Genomic DNA, 17,086 nt, shown 5'->3' on the forward strand with positions numbered 1-17,086 from the left:
ACAGAGAGTAAGGACGTGAAGTGTTTTATTAAAACTAAAACAAAGGATCAATTCACCCTCTCAACTTGGCACGAAATATCAAATAAGTCATTCTCGACACTTTTAGTACAAACATACCCAAAAATTGCGTTTTTAGCTCAAATTAGCTCCTCTGGCAGAAAAAAAACTAAAAAAAAGAGTGAAATTGCTAATTTTACTAATTAATTCTAATTAACCATAATTCAAAATCTTAATTAAACGTAATTAAAATAAATTATTCTAATTAAACACCTAAACTAATCAACTGAAAACCGCCACCACATGAACTCCCGCCGCACCTCTGCCAAGATTTCCGCCGGAAACCGCTCCTCGGACGAGGAGCTGCTGAGCAGCAGCTCTGCTCCTCTAACGTGGAGGAGCAACAACTCCTTGTTAGTGGAGCTGCTCCTCCTCCACGTTGGAGGAGCAGCAGCTCCTCGTTTCAGGCGAAACGGTTCAGGCGAGGAGCTCTGCTGCCTGAAATACGGCAGATCTGTTGCTCCTCAGACGAGGAGCAGCTCCTCCCTTGAGGAGATGGAAGTTAAGGCTGGATGGTGGTGGTGGCAGATGGTGGTCGGAAAAAATGTAAGAAAGGGGAGGAAAGAAGAAGATAGGAAGAAAAGGAAGAGGAAGAAGAAAGGAAAAAGGAAAAAGGATAAAGGATAAAACGTTCTTCTTTTTTTATTAAAAAACAAATTACTTATTAAATTTTTAAAATTAAAAGATATAATTGAAATTTAAAATTATTAAGAATTGATTTGGAGATAAATAAAATATTAAAGGTGTTTTTGAAATTTTTACGGAGAGTGTATCTCACTTACTTGGGTGAAAGTGGGGCAGGGGCTTTTTGATATAAAAACGTAACTTTTGGGTTGTTTGTACCAAAAGCGGCGAAAATGACTTATTTGATATTTCGTGCCAAGTTGAGGGGGCGATTTGATCCTTTGTTCATTAAAAGTATTTAAGGTGGTGATTTCAACTATTTCCACATATGCTTCCTTTTCTTATAGTAGTGAATTTTAGTTTAAAGGGTAAAGTATTAATGAAATACGCAAATAGCAAGACATTAGAAACAAAAAGAAAATGGAGAACAGGGAAGACTTGAATTCAATCCTACCATTTCTACCGCTTCTAATTAGATCTTCCACTCTGTTTTGGCCATCACAAGTTGTTCAAACGCTTAAAGAATTATCCCAAGGACCTCATCTTAGCAATGTTAAATCCGGTGAATTATTATTCTTCGCAATTTCTGACCTCAGAAATTCTCTGTCTCTATCTACGCAATCCCTAGCTTCTTCTGCTCAGCATGGTTATGCCCTATACTTCGATGAGGTAACTACTAGTTCAATAATTTGTTACCTTAATTATGAGGTTCTGATGAATTATAGTCTTTTACTTAAGTTAGGGTTTGTGTTTTTTATGAATTACTTGGAGCTTTTGTTGCTGACAAAAGTTTTTAAAAGGTGCGCAAGAATGTGTTGAAAGTTTAAAAATTGCGCAAAATTGGCAAATTATGAATTTTGAGGTGGAAAAATCATACCATTCAATTCTATATGTTTGTAGGTTATACATTTGTTTTTTTATCATTTAATATGTGGCAACTGAAGGAACGGGTAAGTTCCTTCATGGATAAGCTACTGTGTGTTGATTACTTCACTAATATGAATAGTATGTTATGTCTAGGAAGACAACGTTGGCAATGAGATATGAAGATTTAGTTTTTGTTTGTTTGTGTTTTTTTTCAGTTGATTTCACGGGCTGAATCCGCAAAATGGTTTGGAGAGGTTCTTCCAGCATTGGCTAACTTGCTATTGCGGCTGCCAACTCTGTTAGAGTCGCACTATCAAAATGCAGATAACTTGCTTGATGGTGTCAAAACTGGTCTCCGGTTTTTGGGTCCACAACAAGCTGGGATAGTGTATCTCAACCAGGTACTCTAGAGTTTAACTTACTTGCTTATCTGGTTAACTATACACTTAAGTTCCGTCATTTCATTGCATGGCTTATATTGGTAGAAAACCGAAATATCAAATGCTTAAGTTAAAAAAAATGATAAATTGATAAGAGTATTCAAATCACAACTCTTGAGCTTACTTAAATGACATCCTGCCATGTTAAGTTAATTTTTGTTTTTGTCATCCAAGTTGAACTTTCTTCTGTCACTTAGAATAATTTCTCTCTCTGTTGTATAGTTTTTGATTATGTCAATGTTACTTTTCAGGAACTGATTGGTGCTCTTCTTGCATGTGCTTTCTTTTGTTTGTTTCCAGTTGCTGGTAGAGATGTAAAACATCTTCCAATGATCAATTTTGATCAGTTGTTTGAGTACGTGTCTTTGCTTTAACTTCCTGAACTATACTGCTGCATGATAAATATCGCATTCTAGTATTAGAGTAGGAAAATTTGATAGACAAATAATTTTGAATATGTATATCATTTCAATGGTTACTGGATTAACTTTTATCTGGTTAGAGTGCAATATCTTTCATTAAGAGTTAATGTACTCCTCCAAAATCTCCAAAATATTGTACATATGTTATCTGGTAAGTTATTAGTTAAAGAGATGCAAATTACTTAGCTCTTTGCAAGAAAATACCGAGTGGAGTGACATATTGCTTAGGAACCTAAATTTGTTTTTAGGAACTAGCTTTCCAAATTACAGTCCCAACATTTCTTAACTGAATGAGGCTTATACGACATGCAAACTTCTGCCAATTCCTTAATGTTGATTCTATGAAGTATAGATGGCCAAAAAAATGCCTTCAAGCTTAGCAGCCTAATATCCAGTTTCACAATAAGTTGCTTAAATATTCTTACTGTTTTTGTAAGTAAATATGATGTTATGTAAGTCAGACATGGTTGGAGGATCACATGGCATGGATGCTATGATTGTTTTAGTCTGCAACGTAATGGGCCTTCTGGTTAGGTCTTGTGGCAAAAGCCAAAGATTAAACATTTGGAAATCACTACGATTTTAGAAGTATGTTAAAGGGTTCATTATGGATGTGATGTTAGTGGGTTTAATTGATCTCAAAGTTGTATCATTTGGTTTTTAATTTTTTAGTTTTGTTAACAAAATTTTAAAAAATTGAGTTTTTTTTCCTTAATGTGAATTTGTCTAAAACTCTATTGCCTTTCAGGACTCTGTATGATAGTTACAGTGAAAAGCAGGAAGACAAGATTAAGTGCATTATGCACTATTTTGAAAGGATATGCTTATCTACACCTGTGGGCTTTGTCTCATTTGAGAGGAAGGTTCTATCTTTGGAACAACTTACTAAGTGTATTTCTTATCCTAATGCCGACTTTTGGTATAAATCTGTTGCACCACTCTGCTCTTTTGAGGTACGATAGCATATGAACTGATTTATGATTTGATAGCTTAGTTTCACTTCATAGAATCTGATCAATCTAGTTTCCTTATTTTCATTTTTCAGCTGTGGACAATTAATTCATGAGTGGTTCATAACATTGTTGCAGGTCTGCGATTCAGGCCTTATAGAAGATCAAGCCAGTGAAGCTCTTGAAGTTGATTTTGCTAACATGTATCTTGGAGGTGGTGCACTTCGTAGTGGCTGTGTACAGGTATATCCTTCCAGTAGGATTTCAGTTTTTCCACGGTTATTTCATTATTTTCTTTCTGTTATAATTGTTTTCTTTCATGATTTTCTCTGCTGCATGCTGTTGGGGCCATTAGCTTTTGGAAATGGTGTTAAATGCCTTCACTCTTATGGAAACTTAATGTCATCATCTCATGTAGGAAGAGATCCGTTTCATGATCAATCCTGAACTAATTGCCGGCATGTTTTTCTTGCCTTGCATGGAAGACAATGAGGCTATAGAAATTGTAGGTGCAGAAAGGTTCTCTGACTACAGAGGGTAAGCATTTTTTCAAAGGATTGAAAAGCAAATTTTTTTTTTGAGACTTGCCATTTACACTTTACACGAGGCACAAGCTCAATGGTTCAAGACTCATTATTTTCAGACTTGTGCTAAAAGGTGCTTATGCTGACAGGATTTGCCCCTTCTGAACTTTTTTTGTTTTGTTGTATTTTTCTTTATCTTTGATCAACATTAACCAAGACCATACTTGTATTTACTTTTGCAAGATGAAGTAAAAAAATGCCCCTTGTAATAACTTTTGCTGCAATATGATTTGAGCTGTGCAGGTATGCCTCTTCATTTCGCTTTTCTGGCAATTATGTGGATAAAAGCAATTACGATTGTTTTGGAAGGCGTAAAACTAGGATTGTTGCCATAGATGCACTATGCAGCCCAGGCTTGAGGCAATTTAAACTTAAATACCTCCTTCGGTAAGTAATTTTTCTGTAGTGCCACAAAAATATCAATTACTTGATTCATACAAGTTCATTTCCCCTGTTATTTGGCTAACATGCATAAGCAGCCTTGCACAAAATAGGCTTTGTGAGTAGGGGTAGGGGGTAAGTAAACATGAGTTTAGTTAAAAACTGACCGATTTAATCAAATTGGATTAACATAGTCACTTTATCTCTTTAATTGAATCAACCGAAGTATCCAAAACTGAATTAACCAAAATCTCCAAAATACAAAACTAAACCGACCAAACTAGTTGGTTAAAGTGGTAAAAAAACAAAGAATAATAATTACAAATAAGAAAAAAAATATGTTGTCAACTTCTGAATTTTTAATACTCTTTTAACCAAACTGAAATTTTTGTTAACTGAATTAACAAAAAAATTTAACGAACTTAAGTGAATAGATTGGTTAATTCGGTTTAACCAAATTTTTGCTAATCCTTATTTGTGAGATTAATATTATGTGCATGTTTTTAGATTCTTATGAGAACTTCATTTTCTTTTTTTGGGGGTTTGGTATGCTTTTAAGCTGCTGTTTATAAACTTCTGGTTGTTTAGGAGAGTTTGTGCTTCTTTGTGCAATAATTAGCGGATTAGCTACGGTCTCTGCTAGAAGTAACTTGTCCTTTGCTGTAAATGTAAAGGTGCTTGTCTTTATTAAAATATTTATGGCTTTGGCATGCTGCCATATACCTCTTTAGATATAGTTCTAACCCATTTGAATGATGCAAGCAAGACAACTATGTACTTTATGAAGACTGATAGTGTAAAATATAATTTTTTAGAGTTGGTTGTATCAGATTTAAACACATTATTTGTAGATAAAATTCAATTAACAAAATAGCTTGATTATGCCTTTAAACAAGTTTTAGCTTACCAATATAAACTCAGAAAGTCTTACAAGTACAGCTGAATTTCTCCTAATTGTAATCAAGTTTCTTGTTAGTTTATTCCACTACTTCTATAGCTTTGTTTATTGTGAAAAATACTCTTTAGATGGATTAGGATCCTCTCAAGTTCACTTGAACATTAGAGGTCATATTCGATAAATCTACACTTCTAATGAATGGTGAGATTAATGTAATAATTGAGACACTTTTAATCTACACCTTTCATTTGCAATGAACGGTGTAGATTAACCGAACGTGACCTCTCATCTTCAAGTGAACTCGAGAGAATCTGAGCCTCTTTTAATTGTTATTTTTCTAACTATCTTTGCACCATGAGTTTTTAAGTCCAATCTGCGTATATATCCAAGATTATGTGCACTGTGCAGACCTGCAAGTCAGCATCTATTTTCATTCTTACATGCAAATTAGTTGCAACTCTTATTTGTATGCTTTTGGCAGGGAGGTCAACAAGGCTTTCTGTGGATTTGCTGATAAATCTAAATATAGTCAGTATGAGATATTAATTCAAGATTGTGGTGTTCAAGGAGCAAGATCTAACTTAGATGACCGGGACATCAAGTTTACATCTGGGGACAACTTTCTGGTGTGAGTTCTTTATGCCTTCCTCTAGTGTTTGGTTTGGTTTCACATTTTACTTAGTACAATAATGTTCCAAGAATCACCACCTTTATCCATTTTTCAAGTAATTATCTACATAGAATGGTAAACAGTTAATCGTTCATGTAATAATTAAATTGCTTATTCCAATATTTCCCTATCATCATTCTTGTGCTCTGTATTAGTCTAATGAAGCTCGTTCAGCCCCCATTGAAAATGACACGTGTGAAGGGAAGCTGATAAATGGGATGGTTGGAGAGTCTGATAAAAAGAGTAGTTCATATCCACATGTCGAAGATAGAATTGGGATTGCAACCGGGAACTGGGGCTGTGGCGCCTTTGGAGGAGATCCAGAAGTAAAGGCCATAATTCAGTGGCTTGCAGCTTCTCAGGTAAAATTTATTTGGGGTATTAGCTGTCGAAATCATGTAAACATGATAAAGTAATGCCTTTATTTATTTTGAAGATCGTGAATTACAGTGCTTTTTCTTTCAGGCACTAAGACCCTTCATTCTGTATTACACGTTTGGCACCAGTGCACTGAAGAATCTCGATAAGGTACTTACGTCATCCTTGCCAAGATCAAGGTTTCATATGACGATACGTCCAAATGGACAACTACATAATGTCCTTTTAGCTGCCAGGTTTACTTTGTATGGCTACCACCTTGTGAAAATGCTTATGCAATTACGAAACTCTATTATTTATAAGCTATTCTTATAAAAAAAATGTTTTCCTGTTTCCGATTTCGACATTTTTTATTTCAGCCTTTTCGTTTACGTGCTATGTTGGCTGTATGACTCAAATTCGTAACCTAGTGAAGGTGTTAGCTATATATATATGTGTGTGTGTGTGTGGTCTTAATACAACATGAGTAATTGATTTTATGTTATTGGGGCAGGTGAGCCAGTGGATTATGTCACATGAATGGACAGTGGGAGATCTGTGGAATATGTTGGTAGAGTATTCATACCAGAGGTTCAACAGGGAAACTAAAGTAGGCTTCTTTACATGGCTGCTTCCATCGCCAATTCCCCATCAAGCTTCCACTTCAAATGTGTGAAACCTTTGTAAATCAATTTTGTAACTTATTAGGTTCTTATGCACTAATAGTAGTCTTGTTTTTAAGAGGAAAATTAGGGCTTGCATTTTTTCAAAAGTAAACACAATTAGCAAATGGATTAGAATACTCTTAGGTTTTGATAGACAATATTTAAATTTGCAATTAATTATATTCAAGTGATTAAATATCACGTCTTCTTTTTTGAGAGAGAAATATCACATGTTTTTACCAATGAGTTATAGTTTAAATAGTATAAGCGTTGAGCTGCATGCTACGTTGTAGGTTTAATTTATTGTACAAACGCTTTCCCTTCCAATTATCAAATACATAATGCTTTCCAATTATCAAAAAGATAGTACTACATAATGCTACTACTTGATTTATATATAAAAAAAATTATAAAGTAATTCATGAAATTTTGTTAAATTATATTTTATCTATGTGTTTGTTTTAAAATGTTCAACAAATGGAAATGGAGAGAGTAATCAAATCTACATTTCTCTTTAAAATATAAAAAAATATTATTATTTTAAAATTAAGTAGTCATTAAGATTAATTTTATGTATTTTCTTAAATACTAAAATGATAACAACTTAACAAGCACTTCAACGTGAGAACTATAAAACTCTATAAATTTGGAACTGTTTGAAGCAATTTTTAGTTATTGAATGAAAATTAAGCAAAAATGAAAATAATTTAGAATGTGTTTTTTTGGCCAAATGTCGTAAAAAGGCCAAACCTTTCACAAAAGTTTCAGAAAAGTCATGACCTTTCAATTTTATCGATTTTGGCCAAAAATTGATTATTTGATTTCACAAAAGTCCTGACCTTTCAATTTTGTCGATTTTGGCCAAAAATGGATTATTTGGTTTCACAAAAATCTTGACCTTTCAATATATGTGCATGCCACGTAGGCGTCACATAGGCAAAATTGAAATCAAATTGAGAGTTGGCCACAATTGAAACCAAATAATCTGTTTTTGGCCAAAATCGACAAAATTGAAAGGTCAGGACTTTTGTGAAATTTTTATGAAAGGTTTGGCCTTTTTACGACATTTGGCCTTTTTTTTTGTCTTTCAATTCAAGAATTACATGATAAGGGCTAAAATGAAATAAATTGTATAGATTAGAGTCAAATGAATAAATTTAGTAAATAAAATCGCAATAAACAAAGCTTATCCTGTTTTACAGTCTGCTTGGGAGCTTTAGTTGGAGGCTAAGCGAACAAGAGACAGTCACCAGCAAAGATTCTACTTCTTCTGAGCTTCATTTTCATTACCACATTTGCCAAGTGGTAAGCAAATCTTTCTTACTTCACTTCAACTTTTATCTCACTTCCTGCTTGTCAAGCAAAAGGCTTCATATAAATTTCAAGAAATGATATTACATATACTTTTAATGATGGGAATTCAATTTCTCGTACCACCCTTTAATGCAAATGTAAGAAAATAGTTGAAAAAACAAGGGTTTGGTGAGAAAAGCATGCTTATAGTCATATGCAAATTTCAATTTCAGGATTTTAATGATTCTTTGGTGTTTATTGAATGTCTTGGGCTAGGGTAAGCTAGATAGTTATTGGCATGTGTATTTTATCAAGCTTTATGATGTAACTTTGTTAGAGATGATAATAACATCATAGTTTCATCTAAAAGTTTGGACTTTTTTATCTTTCAACTTTTGGATGAATTGGTTATTTGATATGGTAACGGAGTATCTGTGATGGAATGGTTCAAAATTTGATACTTGGTAACTCATTTGATTAATATAATGCAAAAGTATAGTGGATATGTGCTTGTTCGCTATTTTAACTCAATGGGAACTAACGTGCGATTATGTTAGAGATGATAATAAAATTATAGTTTGAATTTTTGCGTAACAAACTTGAGTGAATTTTCTTGGGGTTTAATTGCATCTTCAGTGGAATTTTGACTTGCCGGCTCTCTTTATAAAGTAGCCTAATTCGTATGTTGAAATTTAGCATAATACTTATATGACTTGTCTAATATTTTACTTATGTGATTTCAAGTTCTTTTTATTTATTCATGTTAATATGTCTGTTTCATTTGCAGTTTTCTTTAGTTCTTTTCTTATTATATTAATCTATATATTTCTGATGTTGTTTTTAATGGAATTTGATTTTGTAGAAATGGCACTGCAACATACATTAAAGCTTCAAAATTTATTTTTATCTCATTCTAAAGCAAAACGAAGCAACACCGAGGTATCATCTTGTTATTATCGTCACCAATCAAAGTTTTCCAGGATTCCTTTGCTGGTATGTTCCTACTTACTTACCAGCTATTCATTTGTGTTAGACAATTGATGTTATCATGAGAATATCCAGAATTGTTTTCAATAGTTTGAATGAAAAATGTCTTCTTCAAAGCTGCAGGGTGGTAAATTCAGAAGCAGTCAAGTGAGAGCAATTCGAACAGCGGAAACTTTGAGGTCTGATGATGGAAAGAAAAAGCGACGAGAAGATTCTAGTGACAGTGATGAGGAAGATGATGATCCCTCAACAAGAAGAGACAAGGTAAATGACCCGTATCTTATGGATGCTGAAGAGAGACGTGACTGGAGAAGAAAAATTAGAGAAATGTTGGTTAAGCATCCCGATGTTGATGAGGAGATTAATGCTGAAGAAAAAAAGATAAAGTTGCAAAAGCTACTAGATGATTACCCCCTTTCAGTGGAGGAAGATGACCCTGATTGGCCTGAAGATGATGATGGGTGGGGATTCAACTTGGGTCAATTCTTCGATAAGATTACTATCAAGAACAAGAAGAAGGACGACGACGATGAAAATTATGACAGTGAAAATGAGATAGTATGGCAAGATGACAATTACATTCGTCCAATCAAAGACATTACCACTGCAGAATGGGAGGAAACTGTGTTCAAAGATATCAGTCCTTTGATCATCCTAGTGCATAATCGCTATAAAAGGTTTCGCTGCTTTTTCCTCCCATGTCTACATGTTTTTAATCCTTTTAAATGTGTTTCATTTGATTCGTTTACTGTAAAAAATGCATTTTTTTTTTCTGTTTAGATTCACTAACCGATGAATTTCATTTGTTGCTGCCCTTTTCGCAAGCTGTTACCCGGTTTTCATTATCATGTTATATGCGTTCTGAGATTTACCCGTTTTTAGTCTGAAATTTGCTATATTTTCTGTCTTCTGATTCTAAATTTATGCAAGATTCCTCTCAATTAACATAAACCATTATAATTTAGCATGATATAACTTAATACGGTGTGTGTTTAATGCTTGCCAGAGAGGAAACACATTGTGCTATTCAACGTTTGCTGCATTCATAGTATTCAATTGCTGTTAACTCTTCACCTAAATTTTTATTGTCACCAGACCAAAGGAAAATGAAAGGATTCGAGACGAACTGGAGAAGGCTGTGCATATCATATGGAACTGCAGACTACCGTCACCACGAGTAAGTAAAGACGTTTTGCATCCCTGGTCCCTTCCGTTGAATCCATTCCTTTGCATAGATTCCTTTTTCTGATATTTCTTTCCATACACAGTGTGTTGCGGTTGATGCTGTTGTCCAGACCAATTTAGTCTCTGCTCTCAACGTGTCTGTTTTCCCAGAAGTTATTTTCACTAAAGCCGGGAAGATCTTGTACCGTGAAAAAGGTAATTCCCGAATTCATTAATTTGAGATATGGTGTCTTCAGTTTATTTATCTATGTTCTATTATGGAGTTGAGATTTGTTCTCACATCTCTCTCCCTATTCAGTGACTCGAAATGCGGACGAGCTTTCAAAAATGATGGCCTACTTCTATTATGGAGCTGGCAAACCGCCTTGTTTGAATGGCGCTGGTGACAGTCAGGAATCGATTCCATCTGTTGCTATCAGGAACTAAAAATGCTCAAATAATGATTGTACAGCCACTTCAGTAGAAGTGAATCAATTCTGTGCAACAAATGCAAAATTTGCTATGATGCAGTTCCTTCTACAATTGGCTTAGTGTAAAAAATGTTACTAATTTAATGAGTTTAGATATGCATAAAATAAAGTTTGAGCTTTTAGTTTAATGTTTGTACTCTTCACTTGAACCAATAAACTTTCAAGCAAGATATCCTATAAATAATTAATTCTCAGTTATTACAACCAAAGAAAAATTTGAAAACTTTACAAATTAAGATCAGCAGGTACAAAAATTGGAAATTTTGATGGCAACTCTCTTCTTCTCCTTTTCTCTAACCTTAAAATTGTTAAATAAATGATAATTTTAAGATAAGTATCTCTAAATTTGCATACAAATGCTACATGTATGATAGTTCAAGAATCTGTGTCGGATCCTGAATTTGACTCGGAATCTGATTGGTATTCTGGTAGCTTAATTCTATTTGTATTGGCTACTAGTGGAGGGAGATCGTCATCATCACTTGAATCAAGCTCGTCATCTTCTTCTCGTAACTCTGCCAGCTTCATTGTATTCATATTGGCTTCTAACTGAGGGAGTCTTTCATCACCATCGGAATCATGCTTATCATCTTCTTGTTTCTGGGTATTCTTCTGCAAACTTGCATCGGGATTATTTGAAGTTGTAGACTGGAAAAAGTCCACCCTGCATCAGTGATACATCTCAGAAATGAGAAAATAGAACAATCTATCGGCAACGAAAAGCAGAACGTCGCAAACTACGAAGTATGACATAGAAGAATGAAACATGTAAGATCTGGTTAACGCAGTTGGAAGACAATCTTGCTCAAGTTTTCCCACTTAAAATGCAAGTAACTTTAGATATACTCAATTTTATTTGAAAATTGGTGATCATATAAAGAAGAAAACAAAAGATAAAAAGAAGACCAAGATCACTATTAATCTTAGGGAAAACAAGATCCTCAAGATTCTAGCAGTAGTAACTCATAAGCTATATCTATTATGTACTCTCTGTTGCATATACTTAATTGAAGAAACATCAATTAATAGTACGAGGTCTAAACACTTCAAGAAGAATACATATTCAACATGCCTCAGTACAATCAAAAAAATAATTTGTTTGAGAGACGCACACTATTCAAAGCAAAAATACAATTAAGAACATCTACATTTGATGAAAGGCTGAAATGGAGAAGAGCAAAAATAAAGTTTTGGGAAATTCGGGAACAGAAACAAAATGCTGACATATTATTACATATAGCAGGGTAGCAACAGCACATCATTTAACAATGTTACTGGCTGTGTTAGCTATGATGCATGGAAGCTGCTTCTTCGAATATAAAAGCTTTTTTAAAAAGTTGGAAACTTCGAAAAATACCATCTGCTGCGCCCATTGCCATATCTCCACATTTCAGTGTTTCCAATTTATAGCAACCCAGGTTTTAAGTTAGAATACGAAAGAAATAAATCATACCATTGAGGAGATTTCTGAAGAAGACGAACTTGATCATAAAAAAGAACTCGAGAAACAATGCAAGCCACCTTGCTACCAGACTCCAATGCCTTTTCTTTTCCACTTTCATCAACTACAACAAAACTCCCTGCAATACAACACATAATAATTAACTAACTCAATAGTATTACAATTAATTTGAAGGATTGAAAGAAGAAGAAGAACCTCGTTTGATCCAGATGCTCTTTTGGAACTTAGCCGGAAACAATGCCAACAATTTCTGATCTTTTGCGTCCATTACCTCAACGATATTGGAACCTCTAAGAGAGACGACTTTCATAATAGTTTGACCATCTTCAAGAATCAAACCATGTTCTGTTGTTGCTCTCTTCATATTCTTCCTTCCTGCTTTCATTGTTTATTTAATCTACGAGTTTTATCGACGACCCAGTATGTCACGCTTCACCTGTAAACAATAGAGGGACATTCCGTTCGTCATTGTTGGTCAAAGTATATTGAAAGCTTCGAAATTCTTAGGGTTTTTGAAATCTAAATGAACAATTTTATAAGTGTCCTGAAATTGAATTGGACCAAAGTTTGATATTTTTTTTCAATTTATTCCGTTTTAGTCTAAATCTTAATGTAAATTTTCTTTTTTGAGAATTCTTGATGTATATTTCAACAACCATTGAATTCCAACATCAGAAATAAGAACTAGTCAGCAAATAAAGCAAACTTAAAATATCACTCAAAAACAAGATCAATTTATGATGGACAAAATACAAAAAATTACCTAATTGCAGCAGATGGAGGAGCACAGCACGAAACAGTAGCTACAACGGCAGCGACGGATAGCGGCGGCAGAACGGCGCAGGACTAGCGGCGGGGGGAGGAACAGCAGTAGCAACGGCGGCAGAAGTTGGCGGGAAGGCACAGCACTAGCACTAGTAGAGGGGGCAAGAGATAATGTTTGTGTCTTGAGTTTAGGTTGAAGATGATGAAAGTAAGAGAGAGGTTTAGGTTTGCATTACATTATTTTCTTTTCTTTTATTTAGTTTTGGTTGTAGATTAAAATTAAGTAGTTTCACTTAAAATTATAAAACATACATATTGTAAAAGTTAATATATTAAATATTTGAAGTAATAAATAATTTTAGTGAAAACAAATAAATAAATTTAATGAAAATAATTTAGAATTCATTTGAGGAATAATACACATTAAATTAAAAATAATTTATTAAAATTAATAAGTCAATTACGGAACTAATAACCGGATTTATCCATGAACGAGATGGTTTATCCATAGTCGAGCTCATATATGATCAAGCACGTGATTTCTTAATCGAGCTTATATAGAGTAGTTGATTTTAAAAGTGCCTAAAATATCTCTTTATTATATTTTGTTGATCAAATTTTGATTTGTTTTATTCTGGTTACTATATTTTTAATTTTTGTAACAAAAGTTTTTTAGTGACCTTTCTGTAATTTGAGGAAAGTTTAGTGATCTACAGAGTTTAATATCCGAGAAAATCTCACTCGGATGATCACATCATAAACAATCGATATTAATTTTATAAAAATAAAAATAGAACAATTGTATAAAAATTACAAATTAAAAATAAGATATGAAATTGATACAATAGTAAAAGACTTGATACCATTCAGGCTTTTAACCCTTAGATCATACAGTTCACAGTTTCAGCAGAAATGCATAATTCTTATGACAATATGCCTGTAAACATTCTTATATAATCATCAAGAATTCACTCATTGCTAAGTCCACAGCAGCAGAATGCTTTATGGTAATGAAATCGGAACGCGAAGAGCTGAAAAGGGTTCGAGCCATCGAACTTGCATTCAGATACACCAACTGTTTTCTTATGGGACTTTCCGTGGAGAACTGTGAGGCATTTGCCTGTTCTACGAGACACCCAGAACCGAAATTCTCTGTGGTTTAGCTTCTTTGGCGGGTTTACGGATTTCCAGTCAGCTTCCGATAAGTTTTGTAGCGATTTCAATGAGCGAAGATTTACCTTGCCATGCTTGTCTACTGTTAGATAGGTTCCTCCATGTGAACATTTGTCCATGTAGTTTCTGAACCTGTTATACAATAAGTAATTAAGAGTCTGTTAGGTTAGCTCAAGTCTACTTTTGGTTAAATATTGCGGCAGGCTTACTCTGTCTAGGGGCCAATTATAGCAATGTAATTGAGTCAATTTAAGTCGCAAAAATGTCATATTCGAGTTCTATTTAATTAACTTTGACAAAAAAAAAGAGTTCTATTTAATTAATAAAATTTGAAAATCGAAACTCGATAATTTGATCTAACTTGATTGAATTGTATTTTTGAAGTTTTGACCCGAGTTCGATAGAATAATTAACTAGACTCGACTCGATTATTTATATAAAAAAATTAAAATAAAACACATTTTAATTTCAAAAATAATTTTTTTCTTAAAAATATACTATATGTAATTGTATAAGATAAAACAGATTAATTAGAATTTGATCAGTCTTGGAAGCCGGTCTAGCCGAATATTCTGATATTGGAATTTGTCTTTTACCGTTTACAGATGTGAAAATAATTTATCTTTAGTTTACATTTTAAAAGAGGAGAGTACTTGAAATTTTTCATAAGCGCTAGGTAGTAGACAACAATCTTCTAGATCGTGAGTTTAATTTCTCTCATAAGCGTTTCCTTTTTCCAATTATAAAATAAATTCATATATAATTGTTGTAACAAATAACAATACTAATTTATTTTATTAAAAGTAGAAAACTTGAATTTGAGTAAAAATACTTGTAAGTTCAAGTTCACGATTTATAATTTAATTCCTGTTCGAATTCGATCATGTTCTGTTTTAAAAGTTTGAATTCAACTTCAATAGAATAATCGAAAATCTGATCGATTCGGCTCAGCCCTACAATTTATTTATATAAAAATAATATTTTAAATTTTAATTCAATAGTACATATATTTATACTATATATAAAAGCACGGATGGGGGGGAAACAGGCAAATTTACTGAATAATCCTTTTCAGTTTACTACTGAATAAAGGTTTTATAGTCAATAACTAATTAGTTATTTAATTAATCACTATTGTAATTAAAATCCTAATTAGAATAGGTAGCTAAATTATCTCCAATTTAGTTTGTAGTATGTAAAATATAACTAAATTGTCTCCAAGTTAATAGGAATACCTATCTTTTAGTTTGATTGAACTATAAAATTAAAATATTATATTTGGTCAATATATTGTTATTCAAATTTCTATCTTATTATTTTTAAAGATATTATTAATAAAATTAAATTAATTATTTAATTATGATGATTATAAAACCAAAAGAAGAATAAATTCAGTATGGAAAAAAATTTAATAACCAAATATATTATATTTATTTTTACAAAAATTCTTAACTAATTTAATATTAATTATAAATAAAAAATTGATATAATTATAATAAATTTACTAATATTTTCATTGACGAGTTACGTTACGAGCCACGTGCATAGCACGTAATGCGAAACTAGTTAATTATAAAAGACACCAAACCGAAAAAATTAATTAGGCTCACGAGTATGTCGTGTTGAATATCTTAAATATATTAGAATTTGTTTCGACATGCAAGTGACTCTAATAGCTCGAAATCAATGTCGACTCAATCAAGTCAAATCAATTCCGAATTAATCTTGAATAACTCACGAGTTAGCTCAATTCGGCACAACCGCTAATATCAACATTCTAGCTAGTTATGTAAATGGAATTATAAAATATTGAAGTGTACCTATGGTAGCCAGAAGCAGAACCAGAAGAGGATTCCCAGCCAAAGTAAGAATTAAATTTAGAGGAAGCACCACCTTTAAAATCAGGCACTGAATAAACACTATTATCATTGACATCCACATAATCAGACTGCATGGCACCAGCAATCAGAGTGTCATCGTGTGCAGTCATATGCGGGTAAGCATCACTTGCTGGACATTGTTTTGTGTCACACTTTGAGCAATGCCCACAAAGCTTCGCACTTTTTGAACCATTTACAATATTACGAGAATTAATTATCATACCTAAAAGCAAGAACAAGAACATGCTGTGTCTAACCATTTTTGCAATCTTTAATTTTATTGTGGTTTCTTGTGTTGTTCTTATAATATTGTCTTGGGTTCTTGATTTTATCACCTTATATATATAGCTTTCTTTATCAATTTGATAGGAATCATTTTGGCAAAATATGTATTTGGATCCTTTTACTATTATACTTTTATGAATTGGATCCTTCTACTATAATTTGTTGAAAATTTGAGTCCATGCACTTTTAATTTTATAAATATTAAGTCCCGATGTCACATAACTGAAGCGTGTCTACTCCACGCGCCGTTAATTCAGCTATAATAAAAAAATTACTCATTTTTCTAATTGAGTTCCTAGCTACACTTTTTTTTTTGAAAGTAAGCTTGATTCGACTTTTTGGATCTGACTTGACACCATTAATACTTTTTGTGATGGGATATTTAATGTCTATAAAATTAAAAATGCGAGGACTCATTGTATAGAAATGGTAATGGTGGGATCCAATTCAAAAAGTGTAATAGTATAGGGACCTAAAAATGTATTTTGCCAATATTTTTGTTAGTTTAAATTTGTTTAATGGTTCAAAAAATTAGTGTTTGTCACTTTTATCAATACTAACAAAAGCATTAATGTGTCAATTTTCATCTCATTGGAAGGGTTTTATTTTAATGATATTCAAGTCTTCTTAATTGGATAAACTGAACATGATTGTATTCATATTGCAGTCGT

General features: G+C 32.9%; 4 protein-coding genes across 5 annotated transcripts; 2 read left to right on the plus strand and 2 right to left on the minus strand.

Annotated features, from left to right (window-relative positions):
• Window positions 1-1,010: 1,010 nt before the first annotated feature.
• LOC126653552 (poly(ADP-ribose) glycohydrolase 1) lies at window positions 1,011-7,139 on the plus strand. Its single transcript, XM_050347467.2, has 11 exons — window positions 1,011-1,350; window positions 1,764-1,949; window positions 2,240-2,343; window positions 3,159-3,363; window positions 3,499-3,603; window positions 3,779-3,897; window positions 4,188-4,331; window positions 5,705-5,849; window positions 6,049-6,255; window positions 6,359-6,421; window positions 6,765-7,139. Exons 1-11 carry the CDS (start codon window positions 1,102-1,104, stop codon window positions 6,924-6,926), a joined length of 1,689 nt encoding a protein of 562 aa, XP_050203424.1. The 5' UTR covers window positions 1,011-1,101; the 3' UTR covers window positions 6,927-7,139.
• Window positions 7,140-8,091: 952 nt separating this feature from the next.
• On the plus strand, window positions 8,092-10,978 carry LOC126687370 (thioredoxin-like fold domain-containing protein MRL7L, chloroplastic). Of its 2 annotated transcripts, none has more exons than XM_050381918.2 (6): window positions 8,092-8,220; window positions 9,071-9,201; window positions 9,313-9,872; window positions 10,291-10,372; window positions 10,464-10,575; window positions 10,679-10,978. In XM_050381918.2, the coding sequence occupies exons 2-6, from the start codon at window positions 9,073-9,075 to the stop codon at window positions 10,804-10,806; spliced, it is 1,011 nt and encodes a 336-aa protein (XP_050237875.1). In that variant the 5' UTR covers window positions 8,092-8,220; window positions 9,071-9,072; the 3' UTR covers window positions 10,807-10,978. The 2 variants fall into 2 exon arrangements, with proteins under 2 accessions (XP_050237875.1, XP_050237876.1); XM_050381919.2 differs by having other exon boundaries at window positions 8,093-8,220; window positions 9,319-9,872.
• Window positions 10,979-11,005: 27 nt separating this feature from the next.
• LOC126687371 (uncharacterized) lies at window positions 11,006-13,325 on the minus strand. The gene is made up of 4 exons (XM_050381921.2): window positions 13,076-13,325; window positions 12,508-12,748; window positions 12,304-12,430; window positions 11,006-11,514 (listed from the first exon to the last, which is right to left on the minus strand). The coding sequence occupies exons 2-4, from the start codon at window positions 12,695-12,697 to the stop codon at window positions 11,226-11,228; spliced, it is 606 nt and encodes a 201-aa protein (XP_050237878.1). The 5' UTR covers window positions 12,698-12,748; window positions 13,076-13,325; the 3' UTR covers window positions 11,006-11,225.
• Window positions 13,326-13,962: 637 nt separating this feature from the next.
• LOC126653873 (uncharacterized) lies at window positions 13,963-16,428 on the minus strand. The gene is made up of 2 exons (XM_050347864.2): window positions 16,071-16,428; window positions 13,963-14,382 (listed from the first exon to the last, which is right to left on the minus strand). The coding sequence occupies exons 1-2, from the start codon at window positions 16,388-16,390 to the stop codon at window positions 14,046-14,048; spliced, it is 657 nt and encodes a 218-aa protein (XP_050203821.1). The 5' UTR covers window positions 16,391-16,428; the 3' UTR covers window positions 13,963-14,045.
• Between the last annotated feature and the right edge of the window lie 658 nt (window positions 16,429-17,086).

This window comes from Mercurialis annua, linkage group LG6 (assembly GCF_937616625.2).
Source record: "Mercurialis annua linkage group LG6, ddMerAnnu1.2, whole genome shotgun sequence".
Taxonomy (NCBI): Eukaryota; Viridiplantae; Streptophyta; class Magnoliopsida; order Malpighiales; family Euphorbiaceae; genus Mercurialis; species Mercurialis annua.

Bases quoted from the DNA above. Each gene is read 5' to 3' on its own strand.
- LOC126653552 (XM_050347467.2), top strand. From the start codon at position 1,102: ATGGAGAACAGGGAAGACTTGAATTCAATCCTACCATTTCTACCGCTT. The intron at 6,256-6,358 runs GTAAAATTTATT...TTTTTCTTTCAG, and splicing joins AGTGGCTTGCAGCTTCTCAG to GCACTAAGACCCTTCATTCT. The intron at 6,422-6,764 runs GTACTTACGTCA...TTATTGGGGCAG, and splicing joins CACTGAAGAATCTCGATAAG to GTGAGCCAGTGGATTATGTC.
- LOC126687370 (XM_050381918.2), top strand. From the start codon at position 9,073: ATGGCACTGCAACATACATTAAAGCTTCAAAATTTATTTTTATCTCAT. The intron at 9,202-9,312 runs GTATGTTCCTAC...TCTTCTTCAAAG, and splicing joins TTTCCAGGATTCCTTTGCTG to CTGCAGGGTGGTAAATTCAG. The intron at 9,873-10,290 runs GTTTCGCTGCTT...TATTGTCACCAG, and splicing joins GTGCATAATCGCTATAAAAG to ACCAAAGGAAAATGAAAGGA.
- LOC126687371 (XM_050381921.2), bottom strand. From the start codon at position 12,697: ATGAAAGCAGGAAGGAAGAATATGAAGAGAGCAACAACAGAACATGGT. The intron at 12,431-12,507 runs GTTCTTCTTCTT...GTTGTATTGCAG, and splicing joins GAGCATCTGGATCAAACGAG to GGAGTTTTGTTGTAGTTGAT. The intron at 11,515-12,303 runs GTATGATTTATT...TCACTGATGCAG, and splicing joins CTTCAGAAATCTCCTCAATG to GGTGGACTTTTTCCAGTCTA.
- LOC126653873 (XM_050347864.2), bottom strand. From the start codon at position 16,390: ATGGTTAGACACAGCATGTTCTTGTTCTTGCTTTTAGGTATGATAATT. The intron at 14,383-16,070 runs GTACACTTCAAT...ATTGTATAACAG, and splicing joins TCTGCTTCTGGCTACCATAG to GTTCAGAAACTACATGGACA.